Raw genomic sequence first — 17,095 nt, forward strand, 5'->3', positions numbered from 1 at the left:
CACAATACTTGAGGAGGAGAGGTCAGTTAAAGTTTAATGTTCAGGCAAATACATCATCCCCTCCACTTAATCAAGCAGCAGCAATTCCTAAGGTAAGTAGAAAGGATGGCTCCAAAAGATGGCTCTCATCCCAGTGATAAAAAGGCAGGACTGCTCTGAGTTTTGGGAGATAAAAGGGCTCTATAAAAATTGAGTGTTTGGACTATGTTCAGCATAAGATGGCTTTATCTTTTGGAGGTCAGGGCCCAGCCATGCCAGGTCTTGAGATGTTTATGATGGGAGATAGAGCAGAGATTAGGGGTTGATGGCCACAGCCAGCCCAGGGGTGGGAGCCACTGGCTGGTGGCCACAGGGGAGGGGCAGGAGCTCCTTCTGCTTATAAATTGGGTGGGGAATTTGGGTGGCAAAGGGACTGGGTACTGCAGAGGGACACCTGGGGTCCTGGAAAAGATCCTGTGGTCATTTCTGGAACCCCATGGCCTCACCTCACCCCAAGGATGGCATTACCATCCCTTGCTCATGGTTAAGCTCTACAAAACCCATCCTTGGGGTTAAGCACAGGGCTCTGCAGACAGAGGCAAAGGCACAGCTGGCACTTGTAAAAGCTGCTGTGCCCAAAGCTCTGCGTGCCTGAAGGCTTCCAGAAACCTCAATGCCATCAGAAAACCTCTGGCTGTGTGACCCAGGAAAGCCAAGGAGGGGGCTCTCCACAGGCCTGTGGCTGAGGGCAGATGTCCCCTGGGCTGTGCCTGATGAGTACCACTTCCACTGTGACCCCTGCTTCATTCTGGTGCCTTTCCCAGAGCATCGCAGACTTAGGGGAGCAAGGTTTGGCTCTCAAGGTGTTGGTGCATCCAGCAGAGGAGGACAAGGAGGGCAGTCCCAGACATGAGAGCAACACCTCCAGACAGTCCCCAGAAGCCACTTGCATGGAACACCACCCCTTTCCTGCAGCACATTCCTGCCTCAAAGGACCCCACCTCCACCTGAGCCCCAGGTGACCTGGGGGTGCAGGATCCTTCTCCAAGCTCACCACACAGCAAGCCCCTGGAGCAGACACGCACCCAGAGCAGATATGGATGTTTGTCCTTTCAAAACACTTTTATTGCTGCTCCTTCCACAGCCCCATGGGGTGGGATTTCAGCCCAGGAGGAGCAGGGGCTGTTTGCCAGCCCTGCCCAGGAAAAGGAGCAGCACTGGGGAGAGGGGGATGTTCTACCAGCCACCCCTACACCAGGGAGGGGTACAGCACCCACCCTACATCACTGCCCCCTTTCTCCCTTTGCTGCCTCAAAAGGAACCAGTGAGATGCCCAACTGAGAACTAGTGAAAAAAATAATCTGGATTGGGAATATTTTGGATCATACAAAGATTCAAGTAGCATTAAGTGAACTAGAAAACCAAGTCCTGTACATCAGCTTATAAAATGTCTAAATAAAATTTAAAAAAAGAAAGAAGAAAAGGTATGACACATCAGTGCAAGGGATGAGGTGGTAATGCCCCTCCACCCCAACCCCTGGGACCAAAGCCCTCAGGGAGGCAGGGTCTGGGTGCCACCATGCCACATTCCCTTCCACCACAGAAGCGTCCCCTCATCTGTCTGTCCATCTGTCAGCAGGGGACCGTGGCTCTAGAAGTCCTGCAGCCGTGAGATCAGGTCCTCCTTATTCTTCAGCAGGAACTTCTCACAGGCTTTGAAGGTGGAGCAGATGTCGGAGGACAGCCCCGCCACATTGGTGGTGACGTAGGTGAGGTACCCCGGCATGGCCTGGTTGTAATAAGCCACCTGCGAGGCACAGGACAAGGTCAGCAGGGGCACAGGGGAGGGAGGAGCCTCCCCCACGGGCTGTGGGATCACAGCCACAGCATCCCACCTTGCTCATCTCCTCTGACTCTGGCCAAATGCAGAACCCAGAGCAGAGCGTCTCCCCGCGCGTGAACTCCTCTCTGGCAGGGTGGGTGGGCAGCGTCACCGACCGAAAGGCCACCACGTAGGGGTCCCTGGGGACGGGAGAGCCCGGTGAGCTGGCACAGGGAGCAGGGATCAACGATGGCAGGGAGCAGGGGTCGGGCTGGACACTCACCCCTTGCTGCAGGGCTTCCGCCGGGATGCCAGGATAACGAAGTCCTGCGGTTTGTTCTCATTCCGGAGCTTCTGGCTCACCACGTGGTAGATCATGTCGTCGTCATCAACCTTCTGCACGAGCTCAGCACTCCTGTAAGGGAAGGGAACCGGTCACAGGAACCCTGCTGTGCCCCTGAATCTGGGCCTTAGACATTTACACCCCACCACCAGACCCAAAATATTTGGGGGGACCTTAAATAGATGTTTGCCCCAGCAAAGCCCAGCCATCAGCCCAGATGGAGCCAGGACAGGGCCACACAGTGAGGGGTCTCTGGGAGCAAGCAAGGTGACATACTGGCTCCCAAGGATGCTGAACCACAAGGCTTAAACATGGGGGTGTGATTTTTGGGGAGGCCTGCAGCACTCACACGTAGTGGCTGTCCCACTCGTGCCGGCGCCGCAGGTTGGAGAGCAGGGAGAAGGCTCGGCTGGCCGGGATGCAGACGGACATCTCGATGCGGAAGGACAGGAACTTGTCCTCCTCCAGCGTGTACATCCTCACCTGGGGCAGCACAGGGCACAGCTGGGACCTGTTCCCACTGGGATTGCCCACATTTGGGGCTGAGGGAGCAGGGACAGGGTTTAGTACCTTTTCCTTTTCTCTGGCGAGTGCCCAGTTCGCTTTGGCCACGAGCATCTTCAGTGCAGAGACGTTGTTGTAGCTCAGATAAACCTGGGGCAGGGGCAGCACGTCAGGGGGAGCAGGAGGAGGAGCAGGAGGCAGCAGCTCCCACGGGGGATGATCCTACCTTGTTGCTTTGGTCCCAGGGCACGGAGAGCGGCACCTCAGTCTGTTTGCAGGAGACGACGTATTTTCTGCAGCCAAGGAACAGCTTCCCTTATGAGGGGACACAAACCACCCCCAGACTGTTCCCCGCCCTTTCCTCCTGCCTCCATCCCCACATCCCACTCGTTTTGCTGCTCACCGGTCCAGACGAATTTTTTTCCTAGCACTGGCTTCTCTGTACCTCCTTTCTCCATCCTGATAAATGGGAAAAGGCAATTCAGTTAACAGGAAAATGAGAATGGAAAAAAAAAAACCCACTCGTTTTTGGGAGCAGGAGCAACATTCAGCAGGGAAGGGCTGGAAGGTGAAGCCCCCTTGCTTGTCAGCTGCCACCCTGGCCACACTGCAGTGATGGTCAGTGATTAATTGTGAGTTATTTCAGCACTGCCACCATGCTCTGATCAAGTGATGGGCACTGGCACATTAGGGAAAACCCTTGTTGTGGCTGCAAACCTGAACAAAGCCCCTGAAACAAAAACGTCCTGCAAATGTCCTCTCCTGGGAAAATAAAAGAAAAAAAAGCATCTTATTTTGAAGAAAGTGCTAGTGTGGTGTTTTAAGTGGGGGAGAGGAGGTTTCAGGGGGCCTGACTTTGGCCATGAGATGATCTCCATCAGAGTGGGAGATCCTAGTTTTAAGGCATCAAAAAAAATCAGGGAGCTGGACAAGGATCAGCCCAGGAGAAGCTGACACATGAGTGTTTGCCTCGCTACTGTGCTCATGCGACAGACATTCCTAAATATTTGGATCCCAACAAATTATGGATTAGGATGCTTTGAAAGGTACAAAACAACCTCAACATTCCTTCCCCTAAATTCTAAAAAAGATGAGCTGGAATTTGCAGGCAATACTCTGCTAAGCCTTGCATGGCTAACACGTCTCCATATCTGTGCAGGCGAGTGGTTTATTTTATCAGTTATCCCAAGCAACCCATTTCATTCACTTGCTATTGAGCAATTGCATTTCCATCATCACAAAACTGCCTTTGTTTTGCTGCGAATCCAAGAGCTGGGGGCCGAGTGGGATTGCTGGGGGTCCCGTGCCACCAGGCTGGGCAGAAACCAGTCCTTACCCCTGGCTCGGGTGCCAGCATGGGCAGCGTGCGGGGATGCCCCTCCTGGTCCAGCACCACGAAGGTCATGAAGGCGCTGTTGATGTGCCTGCGGCTGACGGACATCTCCTGGCCGTAGGCCTCGGCGCTGACCCCCACCTCCATGCTGCCAGAAAGAAGGGATGAGGGAGCAGAGGGCGGCGGGGAGGGCGGGAAGGGCACCCCCACCCTGGCACCCACCTGTTTTTGAAGGCGTTGTTGACGATGGCTTTGAGCACCAGGCGGTCCCCAACTTGCGACGGTCCCCGAAAGTGGAACATCTCGATGGCCCTCAGCGTGGGGTGGGCGTGGCACAGCCGGCTGTGGGGACACGTGTTACCCCCACATCGTGGCAGCCCCGGGTACCCACCCCGACCCAGCCAGAGACAAGGAGACCCCGAAAAACGTCACCCCTAAATCCCAATGGCCAAAGCCAGCCGTGGGAAGGAGCAATGAGCCAATTGCAGTGAGTGTGAACCCCCTGTGCAGTGTCACCCAAGAGTGACACGCTGGGCACCATCCCTTTGGAGGGTCCCTGCAGTCCAGCTGTGGCTAGACCCAGCCACACGTGTCCCCTCCAGGCATGTCACTCCCTGACCCCAACTCCCTTGTCGGGTCACCTGGCTGCGATGGTGGCCACGTTCTCCATCCACGCCATGATCTGCCCACCAAAGGTGTTGCCCTGGTGGTTGGCGTGTGGAGGCAGCACCAGCTCCACGCTTTCCACCCGCGTCCGTTCCGCCGGCACCGCCCCGCTGCCGTCCCGCGTCTCCAGCTCTGCCACAGGGGATAACAGGGTTCAGTGAGTTGGACGGCCAGTAGGACCCCTCACCCAATACCCCACCAGCTCCTGTTCCTCTCCCCACAGCCCTTTGGGCACCAACAGCCCAAACCTCCAGGCCTGGGAGTCTGGGATGGTGGGGCTGATCCCTACCCCGCCGTGGCCAGGGTATTCCCAAACCTCCATGTGGTGATCACCACCAGCATCCTGCTGAGGAAATGGGATGTCCCCAGCTATGTCAGGGCTATTTGGAAGCCCGGGCAGGGGGGCACGGTACCGGTTTCCTGGGGGCTGCTGGTGAGAAGGTCCTTGAGGGTGTCCTTGTGGACCAGGCGCATGCGGCGGCGCTCGGCGGCGATGCTGTACTCGATCTTCTCCTCCTCTGTCTGCGGGCTCAGCGGCTTCAGCCGCACCTGCAGAGGGATGGGGCAGGGTGCAGACCCGCTGGGGACGAGCAGCAGCAGTGAGCAGCCGCCCCCCATGCCCAGCGTGGGGCCAGGAGCCACCCACCGTGCATCCCCCAAGCACGGGACAGGGGATCACCCGTGAAAAGCAGCAGTTGTGCGATGGAAAGCTGAGCCCAGCCCAGCCTCACAGAGGCCATTTCCTTACTGCCTCTGTGTAGAGTCCCCGCGGCCACCAGCCACTGCTCACCTTGCTGCCCAAGGGGCCCTGTGCCACGAAGGTGGCGTACGCCTTGCAGATGCTGCAGTGCTTCCCGCTGCACAGGTCCTCGTAGCTCACCTGGATGCCCACCTGGGAGAGGGCACAGCACCCCTGAGAGCTCTGCTCCCCAGGAACCCACATCCCACCACACACCCCTGGCCAGAGCCAGCCAAAAGGGATTAAAGCTGGGAATTGTGGGAGGATCTGGGGATTTGGCCATGTGGCTGTGAGGACAGGGGCAGGGGCACACACCAACCTCCATGCTGGAGTTAAAGGCTCGGTTCACTTTGGCTTTGATGTTGACAACTTGCCCGACACTGAAAAACAGGAAGAGGAGAAAGGAAAGGTTACTGGGGGACAACAGCAACCGAGCTGCTCCCTCTGAGGTGCCACGGCATTCCAGCTCACTGCCCGCTGTGGTGAGGCTTCCTGGGACTGTGGGACATGCCAGATGGCCAGCAGGACACGGGGACAGCCACCCCCGAGACGTGAGAGCAGTGAGATGTCACCCCTGAGCAGCTGTGTGCCAGTGGGTCCCCAGGTCTGGGGTGCTGCCAGTACACCCGAGGGGGGCAGAGGTGCCCCAGGCTTGCTTGGCACCCCTGCCCATGTAGGCATGCACGTTCCTGCCAGAGCAAACGGCTCCTCCAGCCTTGCATCCACTGTCCTGCACAACTGGACCAGCCACGGGGCCTCCCCACAAGCAATGGGTACCTTGGGGTGCTGGGAGATGGCAGGAGGCAGTGCCCAGCCAGGGGCATTTTGCACCATCTCTTAAATTAAAGATCTGCTGGCAGCAAACTGCTGCTCTCCTCTGTGCCTTCAGCAGGCTTCAGACTACACACACAGGCAACTCTGCAGCCTGAGCCACTGCAGACTGGTACCCATGGAATGTGCAAATTAAAATTTTTAGTTCCACCGGCAGCAGTCTTTACCAAATACATTTTTAAATCATGAATGCTCCTCATTCCCCAAAAGAGGCCAGTGCTAGAAAGCTCAGTGGAAAAATAAACCCTGTAACCAGCACTTCTCAAAACCAGAAGAGAGAGAGTGTGCTTTGACACCAGATTTTCCCCCCGTGCCCTCACACGTGACTTCAGGCTCCAAAGGAGCTCTGTAAATGGCACTCTGCACGTTGGCTCTGGCTGCAGCAGGAGTGGCAGGACCTGGTGCCTCTGGCCGTCCCCCAGCACGGACCCCGGGCTGGTGACGTGCCAAAAACGTTAGCAGGGTTACGTGAGCAGCTCTGTTCACATGCCATGCCTCGTCAGTGGGGTTAAGGCTCCCAACTCACGGCAGCACTGGGCTAGGCTGGCTGCTCTAGGGCCAAACACGTCCGTACCCGACACCGCTCCTCCCGTCCCGCTGCCCAGCAGGGCTTACAGGCGGCTGGCTGGGGCAAAAAGAGAAAGCAAATGTGGGGAGAGGGTTAGAGGCAATGGAAGCAGCCAGATGGATGCTCTGGATGGGCTGGTGGCGAGGGGCATGCAAGGGCAAGGGGCCAGGCAGGCAGACTGGCAGCCCCACGTGTCTATATATAGCCCCAAAAACATTTTATCTTCTCTGTCGTTATCAAACTGTAGAAGCCAGTGCCATAAATGCCACACAAAGCCCCACTCAAGGGTACGTGTGATCCTCCCTGAGGCTGCACTTCCACACTGCAGGGCGGAGGGGTGGGGACAATCTGCTGCCCAGACAGTGAGTTTTAAGCCAGTGAAAATTTGGGGTCTCCCCCACGCCCTCAAGCACCCACAGCTCCTCCCTGCCTCTCCCCGGCAGAGCAAGGGTGGCAGAAGGCACAAACAGCCAGGCAAGGAGATCTGACACAAAACTCCTCCACCTTCCAACAGCTCTGCAGGAAATCCCTGCCAGGCCCCTTGCTCGGAGCCTTAAGCTGGACCACAGCAAGTGGGATCTGAGCCAGGAGCAGCACAAATGCCCTGCCCCCTTGGAGCAGTGCCCAGCTCAACCCTGAGGAGGCACAAATGCTTTGCAGGGCTTGATTGTAATGCTGTAGAGTGGGCTTGGGGCTGTTCTTCCCTGCTCCTGAAACCCACGGGGAAAAGCTGGCCCAGGAGCAGAGCATGAACCCCAGTGATGCCATCTCTGCCAGCAGGAGGTGGCACCATGGCTGCACCACATCCCCACACTGTGGATTTCTCACGGAGATGGGCACCTCATGTGGGAGGGCAAAAGTGTGAGTTCAGCATTTCCTGGGAATGACAGTAAAACCCAAAAGTGAGTCAGACTTTTCTGTGCCAAACAAATCAGCTGATAGCCAGGGACCCCAGTGCCAACCCTGGGTACCCACAGTGGTGCCTGCTCCAGCAGGCAGACCTTGCACAGCAGGGAGTGGCTGGACAGTATGGATCCTATACTGCATGGATCCTATACTGTGTGGATCCTATATGGCAAGGCAGGAACTGCTGGGCAGCATGGATCCTATATTGCAAAGATCCTATACGGAATGGCAAACCCCCAGGGAGCCCCCTGGCATGGTATCCAGGTGGGAACAGACAGGCACAGGGGGTCTGGGGGCTCTCAGAGATGAGTAAAGGTGGGTGGCAGTACCTGGGCTTACTGGGGGTACAAAAGGAGGAGACTACTTCAAGAATGTTGGGTGGGAATGCTCTCAGTACTGGGAGCCTGTGGAGGATGAGGGCAGAACCCTGGGAGGGTTTTTGTCCCCTCAGGTCAGGAGAAACATTGTCCCCTGAAACATGACATCCCAATGGCTGCATGAATCAGAGGGGGCAGCTCTGTGGGGCAGCACCCAGGGGATGCCAGGACCAGCCTGGGATGGAATTTTGAATTTTGGCAGGGCAATGCCCAGCCTGATGCATCTCACAAAGCCGGGAGCGCCCGCTGGGTGGGTGAGCCCCACCACGCCTCTGCCACCCACACGGCCGCTCCAGAGGCACGATCTGCAAGATTCCAGCTTTCCAGAGCACTAAATCAGAGCTGCCTCCTGAACAAAGCCAGGGAGGAGCTGGCGTTGGGGGAAATACCGGGAAGCCAAGGCAGCAGGAGCTCCCCGGGTGACCAGACAGCGGATAAATCAGAGCAGACTGCCCGCAGCCCTGCGGGGAGACCGAGCCTCAGTCCCTGGCTGCCCTGTGAGCCTGGCACTGCCACCACACCTCCTCCTCTCCCAGGCAGAGCGAGCTGCTCCCTGCTCCAGCCCCAGCCCACACTGCAGCCGGCAGATGGGAAAAACCCCCGAGTATTTACCTAATGGTGTGCTCAAAATAGATGTCATCCATGGAAGCTGTGACGCACGGGCAGCCAGCATGTCTCTCGGCTGGAAAGGAAAAACAAACTGCATCAGCAACTTCAGCAACGTGCTGAGGGTGCGAGGGCCACGAGGGCTCCTCTGCCCCAGGCTGGTGACACCAGTGACACCCAGCCAGGGTCCCTTTCCCTGCTGATGCCCATTGCTGCGCTTGCAGCGGACCAGAGTGAGATCTGGGGCTTCTCCACCCACGGCAGCACAGGTTTGCAGATGTTTAAAGGTTTGGAGGGTGTGCTGGTATTTGCCTTCCTTCCATGAGTTTGTAGCTGTGGAGATGCACCAGCAGCTGATTCCATCTCCCCATACACAGCAACTATTTCAAAGCCACTCTGCCGGCGCGGCTTTCCCTTGGGACTCCAGGAACCTCAGACTGCAAAACTGCTCTGGGAACCTCATCCAACTGCAGAATTGCACCCATTTCCCTGTCAAAACCTCCCCATGCTTGGTTAAGCTGGTGAGCTCCATTGCTTCCTGCTGAGTGGAGGAGCTCAGCCCACTCTGGATGCTGCTGGTATGCCAGGGATGCCACCAGCCTGCTCTTCCCGTGCCCTGCACACCAGGCAAGGAAAAGGGCAGCATTAAAGAGGAAGCAGGCACGGATTTTGATCTGTCCCCAAGCCAGCATGAATGCTGCAGTGCACGTCTCCTCCCCTTCTTGTCCTGCTCCTGTTTGCTCTCTAATTACTCAGCAAAATGGCATGACGTGGGTCCCCAGCTGGCGTCACTCCGAGGTACGCACGGCGCTGGACTGCTGGGGATGCTGCTGATGAGCTGGCTCCTGTGGATCCTGCCTGGTGCCTTCCCTGGCAGCCCGGCAGGACCAGGGCTCCAGAGGGAGAGGATGGCTTACCCGAGAGGCAGGCGGCCGTGTCCATCCACTTGAGCAGCTGGCCGGTGCTGAGCTCGCCGCGGTGGTTGGTGTGGCAGGGCAGCACCAGCTGGCTCATCTGCACCTCGGTGGGGTTGCGGGCAGCCAAGGGGCTCGCCATGGCCCCCCCAGCCTCCTCCTGCTCCCCTGGCTCCCGGGCACGGGGTGGAGAGGTCGAGCCCTGTGGGACACAAAAAGCACCGTTTCACCCGAATGGGAAGCAAATCTCCTGAGAGAACAGGGACCCCACACAGAGCTGGGAGAACTCCAGCCCTGCACACCCCTGGACACCACCAAACCCATCCAGCCCTTGCCAAAGATAAGGTGCCCGCAGCCAAAAGGGAAAAGATCCCTCTAAAAAATGCTCCATAGGGGTTTACTCCAGGTTTTCAGGCCATTTATCACCTAATCCTACTGCTCCCTCCCAAAAACCACAAAAATTCCTCCCAAAGTTAATCATTCTTCTGAGAAGTAATTTTTCTCCTTGACAGCTTAATTTTTAGGGTGCTGCAGCACAGGGTGGGTTTGCTGTCTGGGGCTGGACAGTGCTCCACACCTTCCACCAACACCCCCGCCTTCACCAAAGGAAGCACTGGAAGATATGTTGTACAAGCAGCAGAGGAGGAGCATCCTCAGTTTGGGGTTGTTTGGGCAGTAAAATATGTTTCCTTGCTGGCTTGTCCATTTGCTGGGCACAGAGCAGCTCCCCTGGCACCCCAGGGGGAAGCAGGGTGGGAGAGAGAGGAGGCTGAGGTGGTGCTGGCAGGGAAAAATAGCTGATGAGAGATGTCAAGTGAGTCGTGTTACACAAAGGGTGAACTCAGTTAGCCTGGTGAGTAACTGAGGAGACACGAGGATCTGTCGGGGCTTTGTCAGAGCCCTTCCTTCCGCTTTCTGCTCCCACTGCAGCTCCTGCTCTCAGCACTTGTTGCAGGAGTCCCACTGCAGCAGCTTCCCTGCCCTTTGCTTTGCCTGCATTCTTTAAAGATGGGGTTATGCTGAAAATGAAGCTTTCCCGACTACCCTGAGCTCACTGCCTCTCAGAATAGCATTTTTCTCCAGCGGGTCTAACCTCTGTTTCCATAGCTACTGGTACACGACATCCCGGGAACGGCACAAACGTCGCCTCAGCAGAGACGGCAGCGGGAGCACCGATGGCAAAGCTCCCCCATCCCACAGTGGCACCGACCCCCGGCCACCAGAGCCCCTCCAGAAGCCTCCAAACCCCCGTGTGAACCTCCCGGGCTGCTTCCCAGCACGCAGAAGCGCCTCCACAAGTAGCACAGAGCTATTTTGGGAAGCCAGCAGGCTCTGGGGTATGAGCCAGCAATGCAAAGAGCTCCAAAGCCGCGAGCAGACAGCCTGGCCCGGGATGCCGCCGGTCATTTTCCCCACGTCCGACAGTTCTGAGCTTTGGGGGAGAAGCTGCTGGCCGTGCTGACCCTGGGTACCCTGCGGTGGCCAGCATGAGGCCGGGGAGGTGATGGGGAGGGAATGTGTTGGGAGAAGATGCAGCCAGGTTTGGTGCAGCTCCTGGCACAGGGTGGCATCAGCACAGCCTGGGTTAGTAGCTGGCGGCACAACGGGAGCCACGGGTTAGTTGCACGGCACGAAGGGTACCTGGAGGCCATTGCAACAGAAGCTCAAGATGTCTTCAGAGACTATAATATTCCCCTTGACCATTTTTAAGAGACACCTGGAAAGGAGCAGAGTGGCTCTGGTTACGGCAGAACCGGCAGAGACGGGGGTGGCTGCTTCCCAGCAGGAACAAGGCAGTGAATGTGGCGTGTTGTCACACCCTGTCCCCACATCCCATGCTGACATCCCTCCCACACCACTGACCCCTCACCAACACCTATCAGGGGGCTGTCAGAGCTGAAAGGGAGAAGGGCAGACCTGGGGCAGGTGCGTGCCATTCCGTGGGGGTCAGGTCCCACGCTCACCAGCCCGGATGAAAGAGTCCCAGCTATTCTGGGGAGCTGGACCAAGGGCACGTTGCAGGGCCATGGCTAACTCCTCAGTCAGTGATGCCGTGCCAGTGTTGCTACATGTGACAGAGGACTGTGCCTTGAAGCTCCCCTGGCCGGAGCTGTGACACCGCTGCAGTCACAAGACAGCCGGGAGCGTATTTTTGGCAGCAGGCAGGGCTGAGGCTGCCGTGGGTGGTACTGGGGGCAGCAAATGGGAAGCACCCGACTCCAGCAGTGCTGCTGTGCCCTGCTCCAGTCCCTCTGCCTGCGAAGCCCTGGCATTCCACAAGGGCATTGTGTGTCCTTGGGTGCCTGCAGGCCCCCAGGCCATGTGCACGGTGACTGTGTCCAAGCTGGACATTGTGGTGGCATTGCAAGGAAAGGCAGTGTGGGAGCTGCAGCAAAAAAAAAATGTGGAAGAGGCTTCATATTTGCTTTTAAACACAACACTGCCAGGCCCTTGGCATACCCCCAGCTTCCCAGCACACATCCCTCTCCCATGCAGCTAAAACCAGGCTGCTGGAGGCAGCAGCTCTTTTCCCAGTATATGGGATTGACTGATTTTGGCAAGAGGTTAAAAAAGTGGAAGCTGTAGATTTGCTTCCTGCACCATCAGGAGCTGGGCTGTCACACGGAGTGCACCCAATGTGGTCAGTACAAAACAAGACACAAACAGGAGCCTCTCACAGCCTCCCACCCCTGCCCCAGCAGCACCAGGTTTTGCTTTCCACAGCCCCACGACCTTTTCCCTAGCCCCATGACCTTTTCCCTAGCCCCATGACCTCTCAAGGTGTGTTATTGAGGTTTGAGAGCTTCCTGATGGCTCAGCTGCCCTCGCAAGAGCCGGTGCAAGAGTTACTGTCCTGTTCAGCAAGATGGGTTTGATGCCCAATTGCAGGCACAAGGCGGTGGTGGCAGCTGGGGGTGGTCCTGTGACACCCCACAGCCCCAGCCAACAGCTCCAGAGGGACATTCCTTGGAAACCCAAACCTGCTGCTGGCTCGGCAATCGTGTCACCTTGTACCCTGGGTTGCATTAGCAGGAGGGGGAAAAATACCCAGAGGTGTCTGCTTTGCATCATCCCTCTGCTATTTCCCTGGCAGCCCCAGCCCACGCTCCCAGCCTGGGGAAGGGGAGCGCCCCGAGACCCAGAACCATCCAGCCAGTGGGCATTTATGGAGTATTTGTTATCGAAACCAAGCCAGCAAGTGTCTGTCCTCATTAAAATCTTCAGCCTCACTCAGCTGTCACATTTTTAAAGCTGTTGACTGAGACAGCCTTTGGGTCACCATGGCAACGGGATGCAGTACCCAGGCGATGATGCTCTTACTCTGTCACCCCTCGAGTGACCCACTTCTACCCAAAAAAAAAGAAAAAAAGTTTGCATTAGAAAAAAAAATCCCTTCCAGCAGAATATTTTTCTTGCCTCCTGCCACGTTCACTTCCTGTGCTGCCGAAGGCATGAGGAGCCCACAGGACAATCCAGGGAAGACACAGAGAGGAAAACCCACCAACAACCCCGCAAATATTGGGGAGAGGGATCCCACAGTTCTCCAATACCCTGGCAGAGGGGTGTCCAACAGCAGCAAAACACCCACATGATGCTCCAGGGAATGCTTCTGCTGTGAAATTCAGCACAACCTCTTCAGAAATCACCAGGGGACCACCGCTGTGCACAAGACCCCATTGCAAGCCCCGTGGGTGCCACAGCTCCCCAGGATGATGCTGGGCAGAGATGCAGGAGAACAGTTGTTCCCCCAAATCCTTGAGCCCACTGACAGCAGGGTGTTTGCTTCTGCCACCCTCAAGACACTGGATAAAAGGGAGAGACAAGGGTGAAACTGGGGTGGAGGTCCCAAGTGCTGGGCTTTGGGGAGGGTCTGGGCAGAGCAGGGCAGCCTCACACCTTGAGCCAGCCCCTCAGAGCTCTCTCACCACCCCACTGCCACCTCTCAAATACTTAATCCCCATTTTCCCTCACCTGGCTGTCTCCTACACCCACCCCAGCCGCTCGGTGTAACCTGACCCCTCCCTGGAAATATTTCAAGAAAAAAGGGGGGAGATGGTGGGGAAGAAAGCGGCAACAATGAAGTTCTCATGGCAGATTATTGGTGTATAATTGAGCAATATCCATGGTAACAAGCAAATCTGTATGCGTTAAAAAATTACCCTGACCTACTTTGGGAAATTCTGCCATCTCGACGGGGCAGTGAGGGCTGTCCATCCCCCGAGACCCAGCCTGCCAGTCCCACTGCCAGCAGTGACAAAGCCCTGGTGCAAGCAGCATTGGAGATGCCCAGCACAGCTCAGCCCCATCACCCCGTGCCCATCGGGATGGAGCAGGGTCCCCAGCATGAGAGCTGCTGCTCAGGATGTGACCCCGCTGGGACAAGAGGGACTGAATTGCCAGGTCACAGCACGGTGAGGAAACACAGCTCCCTGCAGTGGGTCTCAGTGAGACCTCAGGAGGGTGGCCAGCCCAGAAGAAAGGCCAGGACACACTGCGATGGGTATTTTTGGGACCACACACCATGTTCCCTTAGAGTTCGTGGAGCAAAGCAAGGCATGGGGCCAGGAAAGTGCAAACCAAGGGTCAAAGGCAAGAGTGGGACACAGGAGGACTCCTCCTACAAGGGGCTGATGGTTTTCCAGCCATCAGCCTCGGGAAAGCATCACTCAGTTGAGCACAGTGGGAACACCTCCAGCACCCTCACACCCCTCTCCACCACAGGGTGAAGCATCCCCAGCCCCACCATGCCCACAGCCCCATCCATACCCCTGCCCGAGTGCTCTTTGCAGCTCCCATGAGGCTCCCAGGAAGGCTGGTGCTGATCTGCCAGTACAGGAGCGAAGTCCCCCAGGGAGTGTCCCAGGGGACAAAGGTCTGGGTCCAGGGCAGGGGGAGAACAGAGCCATGTATCACCCCAGTATAGCTGTAAACACCACCAGGCCCAAAATTCACACTCGTGGGGACACCCAACAGCACCGCCCAGCCCAGGCACATTTGCTCTGCCACCCAAGGTGTTCCCAGGGAGGAGACTGCCATAACATCAACACCAGCACGTTTCAGACCACCACAGCCAAGCCCACCAAGCTATGGAAACCACCATAGTGGCAACCAAGCTGGTGCAAAGGTCTACACCCTGGTGGTCTTAACTGTGTGGTGGCCACAATGGGGGTCACCACGGCTGAGACCACTGAGTAGGAAACACCCAGGTGAACACCATGGTGATGTGGTGGTCCCCACCGTGGTAGTCACCATGGCCAAGACCACCTCATTTAGGGCTACTGGGGTGGAGACCACCAGAGAATCGTGCCACCCACACTGCCCCCACCAGCTCCAGCACATCATCATCCCTCTGCCCTCCCCATGCTGCCACCATTCCAGGCAGCCCTGTGCCCATGCTTCCCAAATATCCGCCCCTACTTTTAAGTGAAAAGAAGCTCAAGCCAAAGCCCCCAGCACTCCTCCTGTCACACTCAGAAAGACCTGGGGGGGTTTGGTGTTCCCAGCTCCCGCCCGCTGTCCCCGCTGCAGCCGGAGGATGCCACGTCCCCACGGACAAGTCCGACCACGATGGAGCGGCAGCACAGCTCGCTGCAAACCCCAAAGGCAAGAAAGCATCCCCCGGGTGAGCAGGGGGGTCACACGGGGCTTTCACCCCACATCTTCCGCCTGGAAGAGCCGCCCAGCGCCCATGCATGCCAGGACGAGCCGGGAGTGGAAATCTCGCAGCAGCTCCCGCTCACCCAGCCCTGGGGTTCCCCCCGCGATCCCCAGCTCCCCTCAGCCCTCACCTCAGCCAGAAGAAGCTGAGCATTTGCGGGAGGTGTTGAGGCGACGGCTGGCTCGGAGGAGAAGCGCACGGACACCTGCGGGCGTCGAGGCCGGGCTGGCGCGGAGCCGCGGGACGGGGCAGCGCACACCCCCTCCCGCTTCCTCTAACGTGCTCATGCACAACTTTTCTTAAGGTAGCGCCTGGCAGATCTGCGCCAGCCTGGGAAACGCTCGGGAGCTTGGCTCTGGGTGCCGCGGGGAATGTGCCGGGCTGGCTGCGGAGCCGGGGAGAGCGGCGGGGGCGCCGAGCGCTGCCAGCAGCTCTGCGAGCGGGGAGATGCTGCTCCCTCCATCCCTCCCCAGGGAGCGGCTCCTGGGGCGAGCTCCCCTCCCCAGCCCCCTCTTCATCCTCTTCTGCCCCCACCACCTCAGTTAAACTTACCTGAAAATATCACTATTTTCCCCAGAGCCGCAGGTACCGTCACCAAGCTCACTGTCCGGAAAAGCTCGGCAAACTTCTCCAAAGCCAATCCAATCCACACAGATACTCCCTGGCCCTGCTGCCTCTGAAGTACCTCTGAGAGGGTTTGTCACAAACCCCCTTTTTTCCCCTCTCTCTCTTTTTCTTTGTCTTCTTTTTCTTTTTTTTTTTTTTAACAAGGAAATAAAATGCAAATTGCCATGTCACCGCATTAATGACAGTTTGGTTTAGTGGAGATGTTGTTCTATTTGTATTTGATTTACACACTTTTACAAGTCGCTCTTGGTTATCAACCTACATGAGCTTGATCAAAGCTCTTGGCAGGCACTGGCAGCACAAGTATTGCCACTGGAAAGCCAACAGAGAAATAATTAAGCAGTTTCAACAGGAAATAAAGCCCCACTCTTTTTTTTTTTTTTTTTTTTTTTTTTTTTTTTGTAAATAATAACAAAGCACTGAAATAGGGCAAAAGCCCCTGCCTCAGCCACCTAAATTTTAGGCTGGTTGTGGAAAACGTTCATTAAAATCCTAGATGCAGGCAGAGGAGAGGTGGGACACCGGGATACCTCTGGAAAGGCTGGGCCGGGCAGGGGTGGAGATGGGGCCCAGCTGGGGGTGATGGCCCCTGAGGGGTTTGGAGTCTTTGGGGGATGGAGGAAGGCTGCATTGCACCAGGTGATTGATCTGATTATGGGGATGGGGATTCTCTCTGGAAGAAGATTGTTGCCTGAGGACTTTAACCCCGCTGAGCATTCACTGCTCAGCTACTTGGATAAAATCTGCATTCTTCATTCCAAGAGCAGGAACAGAGAGGCCCTTCCACCCTGCATAGCCCCTTCCACGTCTTGCAGGTGGCTTTGCACGCCCAGATGCGATTAAATTCCATCATTACAGAAAACAACATTTCCTTTGGAACAGCAAACAAGACATTTCTCACCAGGATGATTTCCTACCCACTTGCAGCAGCCCGGGTGCCCTGCAAACCAGATCGCAGCGAGCATCCTCCAGAACATCTCCCCACCTTTAGCACGGAGGCCCCTGGCCAGGAAGATCTTCTGGGATCTCTCCCTTCCTCCTTAGGGCTGTTTGTTTCTGCAGCCGGAGATTAGGATCAAAAGGTTGGTGAAAACGAGTCAGAGGGAGCAGCACAATTAGAAACACTTCAGATGCTTGACCCACGCTCGAGCCTCCAAACAAAAGTGGCAAGGAGAGGTTGATGTTTTCCAGGCCCAATTAGCACAATGCTGTAATTCCCGA

At 56.8% G+C, this 17,095-nt stretch overlaps 1 protein-coding gene across 2 annotated transcripts; it reads right to left on the reverse strand.

Moving 5' to 3' along the window:
* Positions 1–16: 16 nt before the first annotated feature.
* Positions 17–15,450, reverse strand: ACOT11 (acyl-CoA thioesterase 11). 2 transcript variants are annotated; one of them, XM_021541999.3, is made up of 18 exons: positions 15,378–15,450; positions 11,230–11,305; positions 9,592–9,790; positions 8,681–8,750; positions 6,792–6,842; positions 5,706–5,766; positions 5,438–5,539; positions 5,061–5,196; positions 4,623–4,779; positions 4,204–4,323; positions 3,985–4,129; positions 3,052–3,107; positions 2,875–2,941; positions 2,715–2,798; positions 2,494–2,627; positions 2,085–2,216; positions 1,875–2,001; positions 17–1,786 (listed from the first exon to the last, which is right to left on the reverse strand). In XM_021541999.3, exons 1-18 carry the CDS (start codon positions 15,398–15,400, stop codon positions 1,631–1,633), a joined length of 1,896 nt encoding a protein of 631 aa, XP_021397674.3. In that variant the 5' UTR covers positions 15,401–15,450; the 3' UTR covers positions 17–1,630. The 2 variants fall into 2 exon arrangements, with proteins under 2 accessions (XP_021397674.3, XP_077641467.1); XM_077785341.1 differs by lacking the exon at positions 6,792–6,842 and having other exon boundaries at positions 15,378–15,449.
* Between the last annotated feature and the right edge of the window lie 1,645 nt (positions 15,451–17,095).

This window comes from Lonchura striata, chromosome 9, assembly GCF_046129695.1.
Source record: "Lonchura striata isolate bLonStr1 chromosome 9, bLonStr1.mat, whole genome shotgun sequence".
Taxonomy (NCBI): domain Eukaryota; kingdom Metazoa; phylum Chordata; class Aves; order Passeriformes; family Estrildidae; genus Lonchura; species Lonchura striata.